The sequence below is a fragment of the Schistocerca serialis genome, chromosome 9 (assembly GCF_023864345.2).
Source record: "Schistocerca serialis cubense isolate TAMUIC-IGC-003099 chromosome 9, iqSchSeri2.2, whole genome shotgun sequence".
Lineage (NCBI taxonomy): Eukaryota > Metazoa > Arthropoda > Insecta > Orthoptera > Acrididae > Schistocerca > Schistocerca serialis.
This window is the reverse complement of record NC_064646.1, coordinates 495,424,727-495,448,614: the sequence shown is the minus strand read 5'-3', so window position 1 is coordinate 495,448,614 and position 23,888 is coordinate 495,424,727. Positions and strand designations below refer to the sequence as shown.

General features: G+C 45.2%; 1 protein-coding gene across 2 annotated transcripts in view; it reads left to right on the top strand.

The window, feature by feature from the left end:
- Window positions 1–23,888, top strand: part of LOC126418916 (proline dehydrogenase 1, mitochondrial-like) — a 288,058-nt gene that overhangs the window by 164,980 nt on the left and 99,190 nt on the right. For both annotated transcript variants that reach the window (XM_050085942.1, XM_050085941.1), the window contains exon 2: window positions 9,917–10,125. In XM_050085942.1, the coding sequence (XP_049941899.1) occupies window positions 9,917–10,125 (209 nt within the window). The remainder of the gene's footprint in view (window positions 1–9,916; window positions 10,126–23,888) is intronic.

The following is a 23,888-nucleotide window of genomic DNA, read 5'->3' as shown; positions in this document are numbered from 1 at the left end:
GGTTTCGGATGTTTTTGCTGAGTTTTCTTTATTCTTAAATGAGAACCTTTCGGCTTGATTTTAAAGATTTAGATCAGTTTTCGAAATGTAATGAGTTTTCGAAAGGTAATGAGTTTCCCTCTGGCATACAACTGAGTGCTTATATTTAACTGACATTGTTTGTCAGGTTTGATGGTCCAGTTGAGAGGTTCCATGCCCTCTTCTGCATGTCTCCTTCCATTTTTATCAATTTTATTAATGTTCTATGTCATTCCACGGTAGTAACAGACCGAATAAGGTTATTGTAATAAGAGTATTTGTACTGAGAACTCAAAAAATACTTTTCACTCGATTCCTAAACATGTTGTTTTACTTTCTGTGGGTGGCATGTGCGAGGCGAGCATCGTAGGACGCGGCACACTGCGTTTCCGATTGGGAGCTGCACTTCCCTGAATTCTGTGGGTTTCGCACAATGGGCTTAAGCGCCTGGCGGAACGACTGACGTCGGTCGAGTTTCGCCTATTGTATGCAGGGCGAAACGACCTGCGAGCCGTCTGAGTGTCGCCGCAGTTTGTGTTTACCGTTCCGGCGCGTCCGGAAACGAAGATCCCTGGCACCGACTGACTGCATTGTCCTCATAATTCTGAGAATACTTGTGGACCGTGTCCTGCTGGGTACGACTGTCTGGCACCGGATGGCCGGTGGTCTAGGCAGGTTGTTTTCGTAGCCGGTCAAACGGCAAGTTCAGTGCCCTCAGCTGAATACCAGAGGTATGATTGGTCAACTTAAACTGAGGCTAGTTGACATCATAAAACCCTGATCGGCATTGGAGGGAACGTTCGCTATTGGCGCGAATGATGTTCTGAGACAGTGTGGGGGAATTTTGGAATCACGTGAACAATGCCGAGTTGAAGCGTGATACTGAGTTCGTGTTAAACGGGATAAGTCAGTGCTAAGGTTAGGTTAGTATCCCCTGGGAGTGCTGTTTGGTATGGGTCTAACAGACTGGAAAATATTGGAAGTTGGGACGCACGAGTGTTTTGCAGGCAAACTGCTTTATGGACGTCCTGTTGAAGCAGTGCCCCGGTAGAAGCGGCGCGAGGTGAGTGCGGCAGAGAGACGTGTGTGGCGGTGAGTCAGCGGCAGCAGCAGCAGCAGCAGCAGCAGGAGGCGGCGGCTGGGCCGGCGTTATGCCGGAGCGGCCACGGCGTCGGCGGGCGCTGGGCGGACGCCCGGCTTGCGTCACGCTCTGGCGTTGGCTCGAGGCCTCAAGGTCGGCGAGCCCCCGGCTGTCCACATCCCGCCACTGCGCGCTCCCGTGGCGAGCCCCTGCGGCGCCACGGTACTGCCGTAGCGCAGGACGCGAGCGTCACGGCTCCCCGACCGTCTCGCATATGAGTTATCATTGCAGTTCCCTTGTCTGTGTTAACACAGACGGGACGTAACTGTCTGCAGTTCTGCTGGGCTGCTGCTCTGTGCAGTGTGTCCTGGAAGGTCGGGGAATACTGAGAGATACGACAGGAACGTCCATCCGAATGAAAGATCTCCAATACACATGTTGTTGTTGTGGTCTTCAGTCCAGAGACTGGTTTGATGCAGCTCTCCATGCTACTCTATCCTGTGCAAGGTTCATCATCTCCCACTGCTTACTGCAACCTTCATCCTTCTGAATCTGCTTAGTGTGTTCATCTCTTGGCCTCCCTCTACGATTTTTACCCTCCACGCTGCCCTCCAGTACTAAACTGCTGATCCCTTGATGCCTCAGAACATGTCCTGCCAACCGATCCCTTCTTCTAGTCAAGTTGTACCACAAACTCCTCTTCTCCCCAATTCTATTCAGTACCTCCTCAATAGTTATGTGATCTACCAATCTAATCTTAAGCATTCTTCTGTAGCACCACATTTCGAAAGCTTCTATTCTCTTCTTGTCTAAACTATTTATCGTCCATGTTTCACTTCCATACATGACTACGCTCCATACAAATACTTTCAGAAACGACTTCCTGACGCTTAAATCTATACTCGATGTTAACAAATTTCTCTTCTTCAGAAACGCTTTCCTTGACATTGCCAGTCTACATTTTATATCCTCTCTACTTCGACCATCATCAGTTATTTTGCTCCCCAAATAGCAAAACTCCTTTACTACTTTAAGCGTCTCATTTCCTAATCTAATTCCCGTAGCATCACCCGATTTAATTAGACTACATTCGATTATCCTCGTTTTGCTTCTGTTGATGTTCATCTTATATCCTCCTTTCAAGACACTGTCCATTCCGTTCAACTGCTCTTCCAAGTTCTTTGCTGTCTCTGACAGAATTACAATGTCATTGGCGAACCTCAAAGTTTTTATTTCTTCTCCATGGATTTTAAGACCTACTCTGAATTTTTCTTTTGTGTCTTTTACTGCTTGCTCAGTGTACACATTGAATGACATCGGGGAGAGGCTACAACCCTGTCTCACTCCCTTCCCAACCACTGCTTCCCTTTCATGCCCCTCGCATATTATAACTGCCTTCTGGTTTCGGTACAAATTGTAAATAGCCTTCCGCTCCCTGTATTTTACCCCTGCCACCTTCAGAATTTGAAAGAGAGTATTCCAGTCAACATTGTCAAAAGCTTTCTCTAAGTCTACAAAAGTCTTTCTTCTAATATAAATCGTAGGGTCAGTATTGCCTCACGTGTTCCAACATTTCTACGGAATCCAAACTGATCTTCCCCGAGGTCGGCTTCTACTAGTTGTTCCATTCGTCTGTAAAGAATTCGCGTCAGTATTTTGCAGCTGTGACTTTAAACTGATAGTTCGGTAATTTTCACATCTGTCAACACCCGCTTTCTTTGGGATTGAAATTATTATATTCTTCTTGAAGTCTGAGGGTATTTCGCCTGTCTCATACATCTTGCTCACCAGATGGTAGAGTTTTTTCAGGACTGGCTCTCCCAAGGCCGTCAGTAGTTCTAATGGAATGTTTACTCCGGGGGCCTTCCTTCGACTCAGGTCTTTCAGTGCTCTGTCAAACTCTTCACGCAGTATCGTATCTCCCATTTGATCTTGACCTACATCCTGTTCCGTTTCCATAATATTGTCCTCAAGTACATCGCCCTTGTATAGACCCTCTATATACTCCTTCCACCTTTCTGCTTTCCCTTCTTTGCTTAGAACTGGGTTTCCACCTGAGCTCTTGATATTCATACAAGTGGACATAGGCGCTAAAATTCATGCTTCAAGCGCTGTTTGCACCACTTTATCTTCAGTACTGTGAAACAAATCTTTTCTACTGCAAGCTTTTTTTCTTTCCATACTTTGGAAGGAGGTAGTATGCACCGAAACAAGAAAAAATTGTCCACTATACATGGGTTCTAAAGAGCGTGCCTTAAGAGCTATGAGCACTTTTTCGATGGAACAGATGTGTTGCGCAATAGCGAAGATGAGCGAGAGCCCATAGGTCGTAAGTTACGCATTTTGGAACCCATATTTACTGCACATTTTGCTTCGAGTGATCTTTCCTATCACATGACTCAATATTGGCTATTCCTCCTGAGACACCGTGTTCAACTCTATGGTCTGTTGTCTGAGACGGCACGTTTAGTGCTGTCTCTTGTGCATAAATTATCTTCGGAAAAACAATGCTATGCTGATCCATTGAAAATAACGAAGAAAATTTGGAAGATCTATAAAGGTTGCATGTTCGTACTTTAAATATTTTTGTAGAATACGGCGCTCAATATCTCCCCATTTTGCTATTAAAATTGTCATCCAAGTTATGGAAGATTCTTGAAGTTGTTAATTGCTTTGATATGGCATCCAGCAATACTCAGTGACTGCACCTGGAGGCGCAGCGACTTGAAATGGTTTCTGAATTACAGATTGGTTATTTCACTAAAGGACGAACAGCGTTTTAGCCTTTAGATGTCTTTCTTTCCAGGTCAGTTAGTGATGATAAACTTCTTGTTTTCTTTAATACATTGTTCATACGTACTCTGAGCACATTGAAATATTAGGGGAGACAGGGCCACCGTGAACACTGGGGTACATTAAGCAGTTGATTATATAAAATATGTGGGTGTCAGGATGACAGCATAGTCCCGCACATGTCACCTAAAGTCTCTGTGAAAACTAGATGGCTTAATGACGCTGGAGTACTGAAGTTGTGACTCTTGTGTTACTGTCTCCAGCTGCCAGTTTTGCCACGTCTTTAGAAATAATTAGTACTAAATTGCTGTAGAAACCAAACATTGACAAAATATAGCCGTTATCGTGGGCATTCTCTCTCCATAGCATATAAAATGCAGAATTCTAACTTCTACATCTACATCCATACTCCGCAAGCCACCTGACGGTGTGTGGCGGAGGGTACCCTGAGTACCTCTATCGGTTCTCCCTTCTATTCCAGTCTCGTATTGTTCGTGGAAAGAAGGATTGTCGGTATGCTTCTGTGTGGGGTCTAATCTGTTGTGATTGAATAAATGTGTTCCAATGTGCTGATGTGGTATGGGGCAGAGCAGTTTCTTTTTCTTTTATGGGTCACAGTGAGCATATACGCAAAAAAAAAAAAATTTCGATACAGAGGGTGAACTACTACTTTTGATCTAATAACTACAGAAAAAATGAAGAAAGCTGAGAACAATAAAATTCATGAAAGTTCTGGCAGCAGCAGAACAATGCAATGTCCCTACACAAGCTCTTGAAAGGTTAGATGTCTTGCAAATACAATGGTAAAAAGTTGCAGTGGTTCGAAATGTACTGATAATGGTACTAACAGGGCAAATATAACAGACATCAACAACGCAAGCACTGTTCCATTTGCAAGTCTGCCTGCATTTGGCAGCTGCTTAAATAGTTCAAGACACTTCGTATCACCGAAGGAAATTAAAGACTTTCAAAAGCAACCGCCTGTAAGACAACAGCTCAGCACAGAAGAGGAAGAACAAGAATTCTTATTTATACCCCAGAAAAGCAGCAGCCTCTAGAAAGTGAAAATAGGAAGGAAAAATGGCCAAACTGCGACATCAACCGACCAGTAAGCCCATTCCTAGAAGTGTGAGAAGGCGACTCCAGCCAGAGAGCAACTCGTGAAGGCTCTGCTTCTCTTGAGACGAGTGACGGTGAAGATAGTCCTGACAACGAAGAAGAATTTCACATGGAAACTGAGCTCGAAAAGATTAGCCATGTCGTCGTGAACGTGGCAACGAAAGTAAAAGAAATTAGATTCAGCCATTTCGTAGTGATATCAGTTCAATTAATAAAAACGAAAGCACTACAATTGTGACTTATCTGTAGAGGTCATGTAAGTTGTACAGACTTTTACGCTTGCTGCAGATGAAGAATCACATGACATTAACTTCACAGATGTTATTTGTAGACTGCCAAAGCCTTCCACAATTGGCGGCACTAAAATAACTGTAGCAATGTTTGTATTTCCTACTGATATGGATACTTACGTTGTCCAATGATTTTATTATTTACGAATTGAATGTGTCACATAATTTGTATTAAGAAAAATAAATGTTTCCAGGCTATGTGCGGCCTTTTTTTTCCCACTGTGCCTGACGCCAATGACTGTGGTAGAGTAGGGATTTTAGCGTCATTTTGCTGTCAGTTATTCTGTTTGTAAAGTTTTTATCAAAACAAAACATTAATGTAGATAATAAATGGTATGGGCTTCCTGTATACCATGTAGTAATCCAAAGATATTACCAAATTTCGACACAAAATATTCTAAAACAGAAATGTGCCCGCTGTGCCGCAGTCACCGGTACTTCATGAAATCCTGTCGTCGTAAATCTGACACAGCACAACAACATTTGTCTGCCGAATCTCAATGTTCGTTATGGTTGAGATACATCAATGGTTTCACAATTCCCTCTCAAATAGATAAATTTCAATAATTACACGTAAAAAGCTCTTCAGTATTAACTCATAGTGCAACAACAAATTAATAATCAACACTTTACAATGATTGCAATATACGTAAATATTGTTGCCACGTAATTAAGTTACATTAATTGACAGAGTTCTGCAAGTAAACATGCGTGTTGTTGAACTGACAAAAGATTATTACGACATGGATCATACCTCTCTTTCCTTTCTCCGAACAATTATCAGCGGCGTGGTGACAGCTCAAAGCATCTTCTTGTGAGAAATGGTTGTCGGGTGGGAATAACACGGTCCGGCATCTCAACGTCTTTAAACTGCACCATAAGATCCGCTGGTTGATGCCAAGTCGAACGTGAAACAAACAGTAAAACGACAAAACATTTTGTAAAGCACACTTAATATAAAAAATTATTTATCGTTTATTCAAACAAAAGGCTCAATCTGCCATATATCGTGACGGCGGCATAACAGGCGTTGGAACAGCTTCAAATATTGCAACACCACAAGTAGCAGTGGCTTAAGTTGTGTGTGTTCTCGCGTCATAGCAGAACACACAATTTCTAAAACGTCCACCAGTTTTGCACAGTTCCCGTGCAGGGGTGGCAAGTAGATCTCGAGGCTGCTTTAATGGAGGTGCAATGGAACAGATTAAGGCTGTTTCTCACTGAAATAGTGTAGTCGGTATTTCACTGGGATGTTAGCTATTTTTATTGCGCGCGTTCCTTCAGGTAAAATAGCAAATTCAGCTATATGTTTCATAATGGTGCGTACGTGTGCAGGAATGACTGGCACAGTTACTAATCACTATTATCTATCAAAATATAGGGCTTGTCCTGAGGCAACAAGGAGGCAAGTGTGGAAAGGGCACAAACGAAGGCGTGACTACGGTAAACAGGCTACAGGGTAGACCAGCTTGGAAAGCTGCATAACCCGGTCTTTGCACAGTCGACAGACGACGGCACAACGTGTGAAATACGTGCCCTGTAATATCTGGTGGGTTCCTCATTGACAAAGCGTATTTGATTTCATGACTAAAGACAACTTTTCCGTTTCCAGTGGCGCCAGCTTCTCGCGTATTTTGTGTCGTTTTAACCGATGAAATATCGATAACAGTAATTGTCTGCATCGCAGAAAACATGGCTCGTAATCGCTTTAGGAGGAGAAGTCTTTCTGTTGCTATCTTGCACGCACTTCTTAGATTGCCATTTTATTTCAGGTGAGCGGTCGTAGGCGCAGGTATCATCTACATTTAGAAATAGGAAACAAAAAAACAAACACCCTCAGTTCTTCAGTGTGTCGCTGTTTCCTCTTTTGCTTTTGGTCAGCACTAAGGAAACCTTGCTCAAAGATATGTCATTGTTACGTCTCCGCGTAAAATGTTCGGTAGCCTTTAAAGATGGTCCTGCGCCATACTGTGCATTTTATCTGTGCTTTGGAACAAAGACGTCAACAACAGATGTAGGGTCACAGTCCAATGCAGCCGCTGATTTGTTAACAGTTGGACGTGAAGGAGCGGTTCTTAGCAAAACTTCACGCAGTTTCTGTGAATCTACTTTCGTAAAAAAAAGAAAAAAATTGTAACAACGAATTCTACGACTGCACTGTATTCCTTTGTATCCATTTGAAACAAATAAACAGAAAATAACCGGTTTGAAATGGCATATAAACAAACTAGCCTGCAGGTAAAGTTAACGCCTGTCTTACGGCAAATAATATCTGCATAACGACCAAAAGAATTTGTTGTTGTTGACGCCATATCTCTACCTGCACGTTGGTGACTTGACAGATTGCGTCTGGTAAACCTGTCGCTTCGATAAATGGATTTCGCCTCTACTCTACCTGCGTCGCCATTATTACTACACTGAATTAGACAAAAAAATCGTCTGACGCCACTTGCACATCTTAAAGTTCTTCGCTGCGATTATTGTGACACTCTAAAGCCTAAATCTGTGCCCAAACGTGCAGTTTACGCAACTGTTTGTCGCGCAACCCTGTCCAGTGTTGCGCAGAAATAAACCGCAATGAGCTTCGCAGACCGCTCTGGGGAAACCCAGCGCGACAGCGCGCACTACAGTTAGATCTCTCTCTCTCTCTCTCTCTCTCTCTCTCTCTCTCTCTCGCGTGCACGCCCCTCATCGCGTGCCGCCACTGCTGTGCTAGTGGAGAGCTATTCCTGTCCGCGTCACGGCCTACTTGTTGATGCCACACAGCAGTGGAACGGCTGTGTCAGCAGACGTTAACTTGCAGGAATTTTGTGCCATTGCTCTTTAGCGCTCCCAACACTCGCGGATTCCTCAAGGGAGCAAACTTCGTAAATAACGCCTAAGAAGTGCTCAAGAATGAAAGACAACGTGGATACCGAGGTGGAGAGTATTAAACCCATATCTTCACTTTCATTGAGAACTCTACGGTTCCGCGCCGTCGTTTATTAAATAAAATCTGTGGTTTTAGAATACCGGAAGTGATACGTCACTTGCTCGAACCCTTTCTAGCAATCAAAACCTATAGGCGGACTCAAATTAGATGGCGCCTCACGTTTGTAAGAAGTTGTGACGTTGTCGATATAAGAACTGTCTGCAGACAGACATTTCGGCGGTAATCGCCTTAGTCTCCTCTCTGCAACATGTAGGTAAAGCCTCCGAACTTTTCTTATTGTATAGATGCATGTGATAGGTGAGACTCGATTTTTCAAGTAGTCTTTTTGCAGAAGATAGTTTTTTAGAACGATTAAGCAGTTGTCACTGTTTTGAAAAACACTTAGGGGAGGTCAATGAACACTGCTGCCTTTCTTCATTTGGAAACATAATGGGCTTGGTAGATTGATGAATTACGCAGCAGTGTAGAAAAATGCTTGTTCTTCGAAAAGTGGATTCTGTACATGCAGTGACTAATAAGATGCATGCGAAATACTAATGATGCTGACTAGTTTACCACAAACGAAAATAAGAGTTACCTGACTGTGCCATCGTAGACATATATACACTGAAGAGCTAAAGAAACTGGTACACGCGCCTAATATCGTGTAGGACCCCCGAGAGCACGCAGAAATGCCGCAACACGATGCAGCATGAATTCGAGTAATGCCTGAATTAGTGCTGGAGGGAACTGACACCATGATTCCTGCAGGGTTGTCCATAAATCCGCAAGAGTACCGGGGGAGGGTGGGTGGGTGGAGGTCTCTTCCGAACAGCACGTAGCAAGGCATCCCAGATATGCTCAATAATGCTCATGTCTGGAGAGTTTGGTGTGCAGAGTAAGTGTTTAAACTCAGAAGAGTGTTCCTGGAGCACCCCTGTAGCACTTGTGGACGTGTGGGGAGTAATATTCGCGTGCTGGAATTGCCAAAGTCCGTGGGAATGCAGAGTGGACATGAACGGATGCTGACGATCAAACAGGACGCTCACGTACGTGACACCTGTCAGAGTCGCATCAGGGGTCGCATATCACTCCAACTGCATACGCCCCCAACCACTACAGTGCCTCCACTAGCTCGAACAGTACCCTGCTGACATGCAGGGTTCACGCATTCGTGAGGTTGTCTCCACGTCCATCCGCACGATACAATTTGAAACGAGACTCGTTCCACCAGGCAACATGTTTCCAGCCATCAACAGTCCAATGTCGGTGTTGACGGGCGCAGGCGAGGCGTAAACTACGTGTCGTGCTGTCATCAAGAGTACACGAGTGGGCCCTCGGCTCCGAAAGGACAAATCGATGATGTTTCGTTGAATGGTTCGCACGCCGACACTTGTTGACGGCCGTGTGCCGTATTCTGCCTGTATTTGAATAGGCATGCCTGTACCAGTTTCTTTGGGGCTTCAGTGTGCGCTGGAAGCTCCACGTAAACGCTTCTGATCAGTAAATACACGTACCCATTGGCTCTTGCATTCGCTTTCATCTTTCAAATGGTGCAGTGTAAGTCTCGCTGCAAGATTTGTTGCACCTTTTCACAGATTCCCCGCCCTCCCTCCCTCCCTGTACAGAGTGGTCGCTTTCTCGTTTAGTGAGGCGCCACATGAGCAGCCCCTGGACTCACAGTGCCATGTGTGTGTGTTGCAGCTAATGAAGATCGCGAAGAGCGTTCTGGGCGAGCGCCTGTTCCGCGCGCTCATGAAGGGCACTTTCTACGGCCACTTCGTCGCCGGCGAGGACCAGATCCGCATCCGGCCCACGCTGGAGCGGCTGCGCTCCTTCGGCGTCAAGCCCATCCTGGACTACTCGGTGGAGGAGGACATCAGCCAGGAAGAGGCCGAGCGCCGCGAAGTCGAGTGAGTACACCAGCTGCGTCCGCTGTTGCCGATCTGTACACACAGTAGTAGCAGCAGGGGGGAAGCGCTCCAGCAGTAGCCGCTGCCCGCCCAACTACACTATCCCACGGGTTACGTACTTCTGCAAAAAGGTGGGACTTCCAGGAGATGGGACCCGGATAAACTGATTAAACCAGAGGTTGTACAGAGTTTCAGGGAGAGCATAAGGGAACAATTAACGGGAATGGGGGAAAGAAATACAGTAGAAGAAGAATGGGTAGCTCTGAGGGATGAAGTAGTGAAGGCAGCAGAGGATCAAGTAGGTAAATAGACGAGGGCTAGTATAAATCCTTGGGTAACAGAATAAATATTGAATTCATTTGATCGAAGGAGAAAATATAAAAATGCAATAAATGAAGCATGCAAAAAGAGTTCAAACGTCTCAAAAATGATAGGAAGTGCAAAATTGCTAAGCAGGGATGGCTAGAGGACAAATGTAAGGCTGTAGAGGCATATATCACTAGGGGTATTATAGATACTGCCTACAGGAAAATTAAAGAGGCCTTTGGAGAACAGAAGGTAGGAGACGAGATACTGGCAGAAGTAAAGCTGTGAGGACCGGGCGTGAGTCGTGCTTCGGTAGCTCAGATGGTAGAGCACTGGCCCGCGAAAGGCAAAGGTCCCGAGTTCGAGTCTCGGTCGGGCACACAGTTTTAATCTGCCAGGAAGTTTCAACAACGTACTTTTCCCAGCAAGACGCCGGAAGGCTGACAAATTCACAGCGTTCAGACATGTAATCGGGGACTCACTTTCTTTTTTTGGAAACTGAAACAAACTGTAGAATGTCATCCGTTAGAAATTCTTACTGAAGCCTCCGATTGCAAAAACAGTGGCCCCGTTTGTTTGCAAAATAATACTTGCTGCTATTGCCAGTGAAACGGTAAATGATTCCCTTGTCAAGTTCGCTTTTCGTGTATTTTGACACTTAAAGGTGATGTTGACGATGTGCAAACTGTCGCATTGTTCTGGTGCCTTTGCCGCTATTCGTAAACACACACAACTTTCAGTGATATTCCTTTTTCTGTACACAGTAGTGAATTTAGAAATAAGTTTTACTCGCGGATTTCTTGTTCTGCTCTTGTGCAGAAACTCGCGCACGTTACTTACTAGAATATGTATTACAACAGATTCAGTTGCCACACTTGAAAACGAGTTGTGAAAAGTCAAAATCATCGAAACAGAACGTAAGTCAAAGCTATAAAATAACTGTACAGCAGTACGCTTATAATGACATACTATGGCATCTAACGCTTTACTAAATCCATTATGCATCATGCGACATATCGTGGACTATTGACCATAGTAAACGTTCAGAACAGAAACGTACAGTAACAGATAGTTACCAAGATATTTTACGTAATGTAATGTATCACTAATTGTCCAGGCTATGTATATTATTCTTTAGACTCACGGGTATTTTTCGCGTATAATCTAGAAAATTATTACACAGCGCGTGCCAGGAGGAACAGTTTAGTATTCATGGACATTACAGGAACCGTCAGTCGATGTAAAAAATGTCTGCTAAACATGGTCTCCAAAATGCATTCCTTACGAGCTGTGAACACGACATGTTAGACACTGTGAAACAAAGGTCCAGTGTAGGCTCCTATATTTACAACCTTCTGCATCTCGCGGACTAAGCTCTGCTTCACACATGAGAGGAAAAAATCATCACACGACATACAAAGTATGTTACACAATACAATAAATCAACTACAACTAGTTGTACGCGTATGTCCTTGGACCTTTCTGAGAAACCAGAAAGAAGTGACGTTTTTATATCACGTGCGGCACTCCTTTCGAGCAACTTGCGATGCACATTGTTGTTGTTCCTTTCTGAGCTGTGTAGTTAACTCCAAAATAAATGGCAGTAACGCAAGTCTTACAGTTGAGTCCACCTACGCCTGTGTCAAGATTCTCCTCCCCCTCTTCCAAGATCGTTGCAAACAACCCATTTGGCCTTGGGGGACGCGGGGGCGATGATGCAGTAGATGGACGGGGAGCCAAGTTTCTCGTATTTTGGAAACCGTAGGCAAAACCTCCATCCGACATTCTCTGGCATATGTAATCCTTCTCAGCCGTTGTCCCTTCAATTCGTGCGAGTTTTGTACGTTTAAAGTTAGCTGCTTGTGGTATTTTGTAATAAACTTCATTATCAGACTTAGCGAGACCTTGGCTGTCCTTTAAAGCAAGTGAGGGTCTGTTCGCTTTCCCAATTACACCTCTTTTTGTAGTAAATCGAATTCCAGCAACCAAACTTGGATTTTGCTGGGTTTCTTTAAATCGATTAAGGGGAACGCCGGTTCCCCCTCCTCCTGAAAATGACCCCTGTTGGTTTTGACCTCTACGTCGAACGGTTGTTAAACCCTAACGGTCCCTGTGTTCTGCAGCAGCGGGTCCCTACGCGACGCGTCGAAACAATTCTGCAGAACACTGCCACTTAAGGAGCCAGTCAATGCGTTTACAACGGCTCCGAAAACCGGTCTTTCCGCCCTACCACTTCGGGCTGCTTGGTTTTGGAAACGCTGCGGTATCCTTTCCGGAAATGTGAATGTATCTGCCGGTTTTGAGCAACCACTACATATTTTAGCTGCTTGTAAACGTTCTGTCGCGTTTCAGTTGTCAGATTGATTCCTGCTTGTTAAAAAAATAATAAAATGGGTTAATACAGACGAAATGATTGCGCCTGGACTGAAGGAAAAGAAGTAATATTGGGCTCACGATAAGCAGTTATCCATGTGTCATTTAATCAAAGAGCAGAACATTTCGTCATTATTATACATAATGATGAAATGTGCTGCTCTTCAATTAAATGACGTAAACGGATATATATATTCTCCTTACCTAGCTTATCTGTAAACAGATATACCCAGCCTCTCTTCTCGTAGCACAGCTCTCGTACACAATCAGTGCCTGGTGATAAAACATTTGGTAACTGTGCACGGGAATAGGTGTCTGTCTTTATTTACTTAGTTGTATCTTTTGTAGCCATGCCAGATCTCCAGCCGGCCGAGGTGGCCGAGCGGTTCTAGGCTCTACAGTCTGGAACCGCGCGACCGCTACGGTCGCAGGCTCGAATCCTGCCACGGGCATGGATGTGTGTGATGTCCTTAGGTTGGTTAGGTTTAAGTAGTTCTAAGTTCTAGGGGACTGATTACGTCCCATAGTGCTCAGAGCCATTTGAACCAGATCTCCAGGATGTTGGCGTGCGTAAATGTTCGAATGAAGCAACTGGTTTACTGTTAGGGGCCACTTTTTATTTCCAAGCTGCCTTCCAGACACGTAAACATCCGTTATCAGGTAGCGTTATATGGATTGATATCACGTGTGTTGGGTTAAGTGTTTGCAGTAAATGGTATTCTGTGGCACAGTCTTAGTAGAAGGAGAGGAAAAACAAAACACCATTTCAGTACATGGCTCATAGTTCTGTGGAGGTCTTTCAGAGTATGAACGAAAATATAGGAAAGAAAAAGCACTTAGAGTGGTCACAGATTCTTCGTAAACTTGACATAAAATACTCTGTGGCCACTAGAACTATTTTTAATTGATATTTCCACTGCTTTTTTTCTAAAAAAAAGTTTGAGGGTACTCCGACATGGGATATAATGCAGCGAAAATTATTTATAACTGAAGGATGGGATACCATCCGTCTGCTTTTAGCCATGACGTCATCAACATGTCGAACTACAAAAAATATGGTATCGAACTCTTCAATTGACTTTACAGCTCAAATGAAGCAGGCGATACCTAGAAACACACATACAAGAAAAAGTGGTATCGAACACTTCAGTGTACATCACCTCAAATGAAGCATGAGATTTGAGCGTACGCATATCTGTTTAGCACTACCATCGCCACTATTAGCGGGCGAAGGCACTACATGCTTGTCGAGCTGGCTGCGAGCGATTCAGTTGTCGAGGACGGTTGCCGCAGCTTCGAAATGCTTGAAACAGTCAATGACATCGCTTTTCCCACCGAAAACTGCACTGGTGTCGTTCGTATTTCAATTACCAACACGAAAAAATGAAATAAAAATTTTACGTCCGTGAAATAAATCTCTGGCACTCTTCCAAGTTCTCTATATCGTAAAAAAATTACTTTGTCGACGAGAAAGTTTTGGGGTACGCATCCCCCAGAAAAACAGGTTGCATGGATGAACAGAAATATGCAGTACTAAGTTCTTCACATTGCTCTGAGATTTTTTTTTTTTTTTCAAAATTGTATTTACGAAGTGTGATATGGTGTATGTAACGTAACATAGCAAAGGACCCTTTGACCAGTGCAGGTGCTGTTAATAGTACATTTATATTTTCGTTCATCCAGTCAATCACAGACCTCCATAAAAAATGAGCCATGTGCCGGAGGCTACCCCAAAGTCACAACACAACGCGTACGTGTAGTATTAATCGACACAAATCCGCGTGATGGGAGGTTTAAGCGTCTGAAACGCGTCATGGAACTACGTAAGTTGTGAATGGAAACAGTAAACCTATTGTTCCACTCTATCTCAATAATAGTGTGACACTATAGTTTTGTGCGCACTAATTTCTATGGATAAGATTTTTAACCATCTGTTCTCGAGCGACGTTCCCCTCCTCTTCAATACACGTTCACAGACATCCATAAGGAAATCGGTCTTCTCTTCCTTGCTAATTATAATAACGCACTAATGGCCTGACCCTACCCACGAGGGCTCCGATCGCAGCTCCCAGTCGTCGTCGCACCGCCATCCCCGTCGCCGTCCATATTCTGGTGTGTGCAGCGCTCGGGCAGATACGAAAGTGACAGAAGCGCGAGCTGCAGGTGGTCAAGCGTTCAGAAAAAAAACAGCACTTTCAGCTCTGGTTGGGAGTGGCGTGACCCATTGATTTTAGCATAGTTCCCAAGCAGCGTTTGGCGCAGCGGGAAGACTGCAGAACGGTAATAAGAGGGTCGTGAGAGCGAATTCTTGTGCAGAAACTTCATTTCAAAAAATGGTTCAAATGGCTCTCAGGCCTATGGGACTTAACTTCTGAGGTCATCAGTCCCCTAGAACTTAGAACTTCTTAAACCTAACTAACCTAAGGACATCACACACATCCGTGCTCGAGGCAGGATTCGAACCGGCGACCGTAGCGGCCGCGCAGTTCCAGACTGAAGCGCCTAGAACCGCTCGAGAAAATTTATTTCCAACTTTTGCGTTACGTAATAAACCGTAATAATGCTCAATATATTGTATTAAATTTTTTTTCTTAAAACGCACGAAAATGAAAGGCACAGGAGATTTTGATTCGTAAATAAACGTCCAAGATCGGTTTCTCCTCAGTTGCACTTCGCTAGTGCAACCCTGCGATGTATGTTTTTAACGCCAGGTAAAGAATTTGATCTGAAACCTCAGAACCAGCCCTCCTCTCATAGAAAGAGAAAAAATAACCACATCCCGAGAAGACTGCGTGAAAGTACATTCCACTGTACATCACGAACTATTTTCACTAATATTTAGTGAAATGATGCATTGCGCGTGGTTTGTTGCCAGACTGCGATGAGAGAGAACCTGTTATGAATGGAAATCATAATTTTTTTCTCAAAAAAGCTTTAAAACAACGATGTAATTGTAAAAACACGGCGTTTACAACGTGTGGAACGTGGCGAGAAAATTATGCATCTCGTGTTTTTACGGTGAATATCGCTCCAGCACGAGTAAAATAGTCAACTGTAAAATATAAAAAGCATCTAACTTCGTGTATAAAGTTCTCGTATACGCCTCAACATTGCTCCCTGTTAATTTATTTGCAATACGAAATTTTTCTCCATTAAAAAGTAAAATATATTGAGCATTATTAGATTTATATAAATTGTACGTAACGTGAAAGACAAAATAATTCCTGCATCTGAACTTGGCCACATGAACCTCAGATTATCGTAAATGCGACCCGCGCTAAGAGTGTTACTTTTCCTATACGCTTGGGCATCTGAAGCCCCCAACTGCCTCTTTCGTTTCTGGTCGAGTCCTACGTACCATACATTTGGACGCAATTGGTGGTAACAGTTCGTATCCAGACAGCTTTCCTGTAAAACGTGTCACTCGCGGAAACCGATATTTCATACGTCTAGTGAAATTGATTACTGGATATGAGTTTCGCCTGTTAATACGTAACAGGTCCCTTACACCAATGTGTGCGTGGTAGAGTAATTATGGTATATGCGTACTTGGAGGAAGTGTTTGTGCGGCAATCGCCGACATAGTGTAATACAGGCGGAATAAGGGGAACCAGCTCGCATGGCCGCTGCAAGAGCAGCAAAACTAAGTGACCGACAGGCAGCATGTCGAGCAAGCTGTTTTCGCGTCGAGCAAGCTGTTTAATGTGAATGTTGTGACTCTTACAGGATCGCGAGATGCAGTGTTGCCCGCTGTTCACTACTCTTCTCCCCCCCCCCCCCCCCCCTCCCGCCCCACAATCGAACCGCAGTGAGTGGCCTAGTGGGACTCTACGTTACAGCAAGGCAGCCTGTAAATGAATATGCTAAGGCAGCTACCTGTCGGAGTAAAAATAAGGTAAACGGGTATTTGTGAAGCGGGACGGACCTTGGTGTGTAATTGCTTGGCAGCGCGGCTGGGCTGCTCAGACCACCCCGTGCGTCATCGCTGACGGATTTAGGTGCTGTCAGGAGTGCCAACGTCGCAAAAAAGTTGCGCATTCCGTATGTCGGGCGACGACACGACACGTGACTCCGCGGCCAGTGAAGGGCAAGCCAGGGGCTGAACAGGACACGGCCGGAACCATCCCTCCCTCCCCCTCTTCCCCCCATCCGACGACTGCTTGTCCAGTCCCAGTTTAGCGCCTCAGTCACAAGGAGTGAAGCAATTGTTCTCAGATTTAGCACAAACATAGAGCCGTAAATAAAACATATTCAGGTGCAACCGGTTTTTCTGAGACTTCAAAAATAAAAATGACACAGAGCAATTGCTTTGCAATCAAAATTAGAATAGACAGCAGAGACAAAAATTGTTGCACTGAAGTATCTGCAGTTGGAAGAACTGGTAGTATGGTATAGATCTTTCAGGAATAACGCCCCACCCCCACCCACCCACCCACTCCTCGGATTTATCGAGCACTGCTTGACTATAGTTTGGATAATTTTGCGCTCCGTTGTTCTTCACGCATCTCGTTCTTTATGACGCCATATCTCCTGAACTGTTCCTCCTACAGTGATATAATTTTGCAGGCACTTTCGGTGGTGTGTGTGGATACTGTCTGCAAAGTGAGTTGCCAGTAGTTTTTCTAGTGTAGAAGTAATAAATTAGAAGGTCACGTCTGATGCTGAACTTTTGTTGTACGAAGTTTCTTTGTTTCATCATTTTGCAGGGGAGGTGTCAGCAATAAAAAGTTTCGTGAAGGTTCGAAATTGTGTGTGCAGTTTGTTGGGAGTCGCTAAGTCTTCTCATTCTCAAATACTGGATGATACAGCCAGAATAAGGCAACGGTTTACCACCTCCAACAGGACAGAGGCTAGTAAAAGCACACTGGTGTTTAGAACAGTCTTCGTGTCGGCGGCTGCTTTACGGACGACAAAGTAAAAGTCGAGTAAACTGCGCGACTCGAGTTACCCGTGTATTGTATTGTATTGTATGGAACTGGGGACCTAGAAACGACGGAGAGGCTTCGTCCCCGCCGTAGCCCTCATTGGTGCACAACCTCACAGCAGGCCACTCACCCCACCGCCGCCCCGCACCAAACCTAGGGTTATTGTGCGGTTCGGTCCCCAGTGTAACCTGTAACCCCCCTCCCCCCGGTAACGTCTCACACCAGACGAGTGTAACCCCAATGTGTGCGTTGCAATTATGGTGTATGCATACGTGGAGAAAGTGTTTGCGCAGCAATCGCCGACATAGTGTAATTGAGGCGGAATAAGGGGAACCAGCCCGCATTCGGCGAGGCAGATGGAAAACCGCCTTAAAAACCATCCACAGACTGGCCGGCACTCCGGACCTCGACACTAATCCGCCGGCTGGATTCGTGCCGGGGACCAGGCGCTCTTTCCCGCACGGCTAACCGGGCGGGCTGAGTTACCCTTACGCGAGGCGTGTGCCCAGTTCCTAACTGCATTACCTGTCTTACTGTGCTGAGCATAAGATCACAAATCTTAATGATAAGAAAATGACAGCATTTCAGATTTTTATATTCCGTCACAAATTTTATGAAACAACGAAAATCAAATTTTTGCTGCCCCTGGAAGCCGTGTAGTTGTATAAACGACAGCATTTATACAATTCGGCGGTTTCCCTGGCCATGATTGGTAAATATGGGTTCAGCGCTGAAGAAGATACGTGGTACATCTGGAGTATCGTGTCTTAATGCCCATGTACGTAACTTACCACGATTCTCATAATCGTTTCCATGCAGCTCTTGAGGGAGAGATGTGAACGGGCGGAACATATGTCGATGGAGAACGCTTGCATGACTCGTGCCGCTTCCTCGTGCGACTGCACGAGAGCTAATGTGCGAATCAACTGCAACAACAGCGAGGCCGTTAATTTCACCCTCTTCTGTGGTCACTTGTTTCCTTCTGTTACATATTCTAGGTGTTATACTGGCGACTTTAACGTTACTGGTGGAACAGGTTAAGTAATTGCTGCGGTGGTTGACGTCTGTTGGGATATCTTTCCGTATAAACCGTGCAATAATGAACTGCATGCTTTCTACGCTCTCCATAGACCATTGTCGCGTCGGCTTGTTCTGCATTGATTGCATCGTCCAGTCACCACCTACTGCTTGGACTGTCACACATTGACCGGCCAATCGCAATGCACTCAAGCAGACTGTAAGCAGATGTAACATCATACCTAGCAACTACACACGCTGAATTGCACAAACAAGTGTCGACGTGGAAACTTTTCCAAATAAGGTGTCTCGTAAACTACTCGCATTAGAATCCTGTAACAAATACCACTGACATTGTAATTTTCTCTACTTTTAGTCTGTTAATATCAGTAGGCATTGTCTCATTTAAAAAATCTAATGTTTGCACAAAAATACTTTGTAATAATATTTAGAATCTGTTGACTGGCTAACAATACGAGGCCCTGTCTACTAATCTATTCTGTGAAAACCGCACATCAGTAGCACTTTCCATTTCCGCGGCATTAACGGTTCTAGCTTTAGGCGATTCACCGGGTGTGGAGTCACTGTTTACGACAGCCAGGGAAAGCACGCAGAACTGGATAATGAGCAAACAGCGAGAATATTGTCGCGGCTATCGATCGCCAGTGAAGGAAACCAGAACTGAATACTGCCTTTGACACTGAAAACTGTTGTCTGCAAACTCGCCCACGTTTATCATATTCTTAAGAGTATTTGTTGTACTGTAGGGGTGTGGAAGCTCCCCAGCCGTAAGATCAATGCCTCACTGCTGCCGCCGTACCTTCCACGTGTCGCTCCTGCTAGCTATAGTTCACAAGGTTTCTTGTGTCCAGTGCCCGGGCTCACCGGAGCAAATTCCCAGCAAGAGCCGCAATTAACAGATCATCAGCAGGGCGTGCGTGCTGTTGGGTCGCGGTCACCGTGTGCTGTCCTCTTTCCCGAGACAGCTGCGACTGCGCCGCCAGACTGTTGCCGACTGGCGTGTTTGTTTTGAAATCTTAGTCAACAGTGCCACTGAACAACAGGCACTACAGTTTTGAAATGACAGCGTTTATTCTTGTTGTTGGCCATTAAAGCTGCTTCGTATACAGCACAGGAGAGCAATCCACGATTAAATTTGCAAGCTGTTCGGTGGTATGCAAGTTGCGAAATTACTACACAGAGGTACCACCTCGGAATACAGCAGAAGCTCTGACGCGCGTGGACATAGACTCAAACTGAGCTTTTTGAAAGTCTCTTCGGGTTTGCATGCGCCGTGTACTGAACGGTGGCCTGTATAGGACGTCGATTTGCAACCTAGTGTTAGTTCTCAGCGGGACTCATCAGCAGAAGCAGCATTTCCTGAAGATGGCGAACAGTTGGATCGTCGAAACATCGAGTCATTTTAGGATCCGGCAGGAAACCCGAAGAGACTTTCAAGACTTATTACGCCGGGAAAGCCTACGTAATCACATCAAACTGAGCTTGTATGATACATGCGGATACATTCCATTCAGCTTCCACTTTGTGGCGGATTTCATGAATTTAGTGGTGGCGTGTTAAGTCTCTCGCTAACCTGTAACCAGTTGTTTCCAGTGGGCGAGAGGTCTGGGCGACAGTCGAACACCCCAAGCACTGAGGAGTCTCAGGACACTGGGGTCAGTGTGTCGTCTTGCGGTATCTCTGTGAGGGGTAGCTTCACGGAGACCTCGACGATACGGCACAGTCGCTGTTCTTATCACATCACACGCTTCTGTCCAAATTACGGATGGCCATGCGGAGCAGACGCGATAGCTTGTTTCTCCAGTGGCACCCCCCATACGAATATGCCAAGTGCTGGGCTTCCTGCTGATAACAAGTACAGTCTGCAAACTTTCGGTACCATAGCAACATCCAGACGCCGGATACGTCCGTCGTGATGCTGTACTCGGTGGCGGCACTAGTCTGAAAAGACGACGTGGACTCTTCTGTGTCAAGCGTTCCCATTGGGCGGACCACTTTGACACGCCACTCTGTGCTGCCACGTCGAGAGAAGCTGAACCAGTGGTCGCCATGCAGATGGTACGTGGTGCACCAGATGTCGTCGCACTGCCCGTGCGGGTACTGGCCACACTGCCAACAAGCCCAGTTCCTGTAGTTCGGTGCGTCGGTTCAGCGTGGTTGTCGGTCCCTTCGGATTAGGGAAGGAAGTCGGCCGCGCCCTTCCAGAGCAACGATCCTGTCATCTACCTGAAGCGATTTAGGGAAATCGCGGAAAATCTATATCAGGATGGCCGGTCGCGGGTTTCAAACGCCGTCCTCCCGAATGCGAGTCCAGTGTCCTAACCATCTCTCTCGGTCCCAGTTCCTGACTAAGGGCTTTACAATCCTACACTTCCGAGCGAAATATACATCTTGCCTCTCGGACGCTGGTCGTTCGGTACCACTGAGACACTACATGGCGTTGAGTACGTCCCTCGTGGCCCCATAGATTCCATTTCCAAATGACAGGGACTCCGCCTAAACGAACAGACGATAAACCGTTGTACCGATGGGTCACGATTTTGCTGCTGTCGAATTCAGACATCTCTCGGTAGATATTTCTCAGTCATAAACCAGGAATAACGCTACCATCTCATAAACAACCGACATTCAAATTAGATTTCTTGATCAGAAACCAGCAGCGTACTCTTTCGTTGTATACAGAAAGTAGGGGGGGGGGGGGTTCTCCTGCCCCAGTTTCTTGTGGATGCGCCGACATTGTCAGCTGCGTAGCTCAGCGTGTATTGGATGTCTGCCGTGATTGTGGTGTTGCAGTTGCGATAGCAAGCAGTGTTTGATAACGTCGTCTCGTCCTTGCGTGTGAGTTGTATAAGATTGTGGATTGATGAGTAGGGCAGATATCGTTATATAGTGTCCGTTACAGTAAGACCGATTCTTCTCTTTATTACGGCAGTGACAGTTTTTATGTATTTTTCATAACTGTTTATTTCATACAACCTACGTTTCACGTTTCTTTAGGAGCAACTTGTAGGTGTGGTAAAAAACGCAATACAATATCCGCGAAATTGATACAAGCGAGGTAAGTTTTTGGCGACTCTGCGCAGCACTACAGATCGTGTACCACCAGAGGAACATTTGACTGTGGTGGTAAACTTCACACTGTTTTGATGTGTCCTTGTTGACGTTTCGGGAGTTTAATTTTGCTCGGAACACACAGTATAGAGGGGAGATCGCTCCACTTTACATTAGGGTAGTAAAGAATGTAGTAATTTCGGAGGTCGACGTTGTCGAAAGTGATCATCATGTGAATAAACGGCGACGATGTCATCTGGAGATGCATAAAGACGTTGTCAACTGTTGCGAAATGTCAGTAACAAACTTCTTTTTTCCCCTCGAGTTACTTTTCACTTTTCAACTCAGAAAACTAATTTGTCAGCCCCCCCCCCTTTCCCCCCGTTACGTATTTGGCTCTTACCAACGTTCAAGTGTTGACTAATCTCACATTTGGTATTTTGATAAAATACAGAAATGAGTACGTCGTCAGAAGTGAAAATTTGTGCTCCTAGAGTTCTCGGACGAGTTCTCGGACGCGGACTTCCTATTTACGGCAAGCTGTCTCCTAAACCATTGACCTATTTAGACTGGTATCCAGCTCTGACTCACTGTCAGCAACCCTGTTTCCTCCTATCGTTTCCGAACTGTCAGGTTGCCTACCAAAGGTTCTGCCGCAGCGTTTGCGGGAATAACAGCATTGGCGGAAGGGGTTTCTGGGTTACCTTACCATAAGGGATATATATTTACTGAACTGAATGAAAATCGCTGAAATGAAATGGAGTAACTCGAGACGGAACCACTCGCATCCATTGACACTAGTGAGAACCATTCGGAAACATTGCCCCTGAAGTGTAATTAATGTCACGGCAAACACATTACGTAGCAGGGTCCTGGGAACAGGCATATAAACCACTAAACGGCTGAAAAGCTCACCCCCCAAACCAATGACAGCTTCCCTGTCTTCCTGAGAGAGAGGGGGGGTGGGGGCAACAAATGTTTGTTTCACCTTAATTAACAACCGAATTTAAAAGTTTAAAATGCTGCTAGAATCTGCTCATTGAGAGGTATAATTTCACGTTAATAGGGCAAACATTACAGTTAGAAACTGGTCGTCTCGCGGCAACCTGACTGTCGGCGCGCCTTATTACCCAGGCTACGTTCATCCCATATTCGAGAATGGGAGCACTTGGCGACTAGCAACAAACTCTAAACATAATTTCAGACATTTTTTAACCTTTACTGGCTTACACCTTCAGAAAGTAATGAAAGGAAAACATTTGATCACTTATTAAATGTTAGTTGTTTATGCATTGTAAACGTAGGCTTCCGCGGCCGTTGTCACAGCCAATAAAATTTTTCTGGGTTGGAGGCCGCATTGTCATCTGTAAAATTCCGACGTTTCGGCGACTGTTGCAAGGCGCCTTCCTCAGGGTGTATTGCTGACGTCGGAATTTTACAGATGACAATGCGGCCTCAAACCCAGAAGAATTTCATTGACTTGTTTATGCATTATTTGCTCAAGTTTTGTTTTTGACTTGTTTTATTATTAAGTCACGTGGGTGAATACCGCGAAACCATCGGGTGGTTATAATCCCTGTTTAACACGGAAACTGACTACCGTACGAGTACCAAACTCGATATCATTAATGTCAAGGAAATGGGGTACAGAAATAATGCAGAATAAATTCAACTGAAACACTTTTAACCTGCTGCTACGGTACACCAAACCATTACATACCGGTACCGTTACTGCTACAAAAGGGGCTCAATATGGCACAGCCTTCAGTGTGCAGAAGGGTCTGAAAGCGCAGGACTGCATTCTGCACAGCAGAACGAAGGATGTCCGTACGTATACTGGCTACCTCTCTTGATATGCTAGACTTTAGATCAAGTGAGAGCGAGAAAGTGTTGAGCGAAATCAACTCGTCCTTCTGCGTCCTGTGGTGCAAGCTGCTGTACCATATGGGTCTTCTACGGATTCCATTTGAAAATGGTTCGAAGCACCTGCCGTACAGTGGACCATGGAATGTTCAACTGTCGTGAACACAGCACGTGCACTGCCTGACGATCGGGAACTGCGCGCATCGT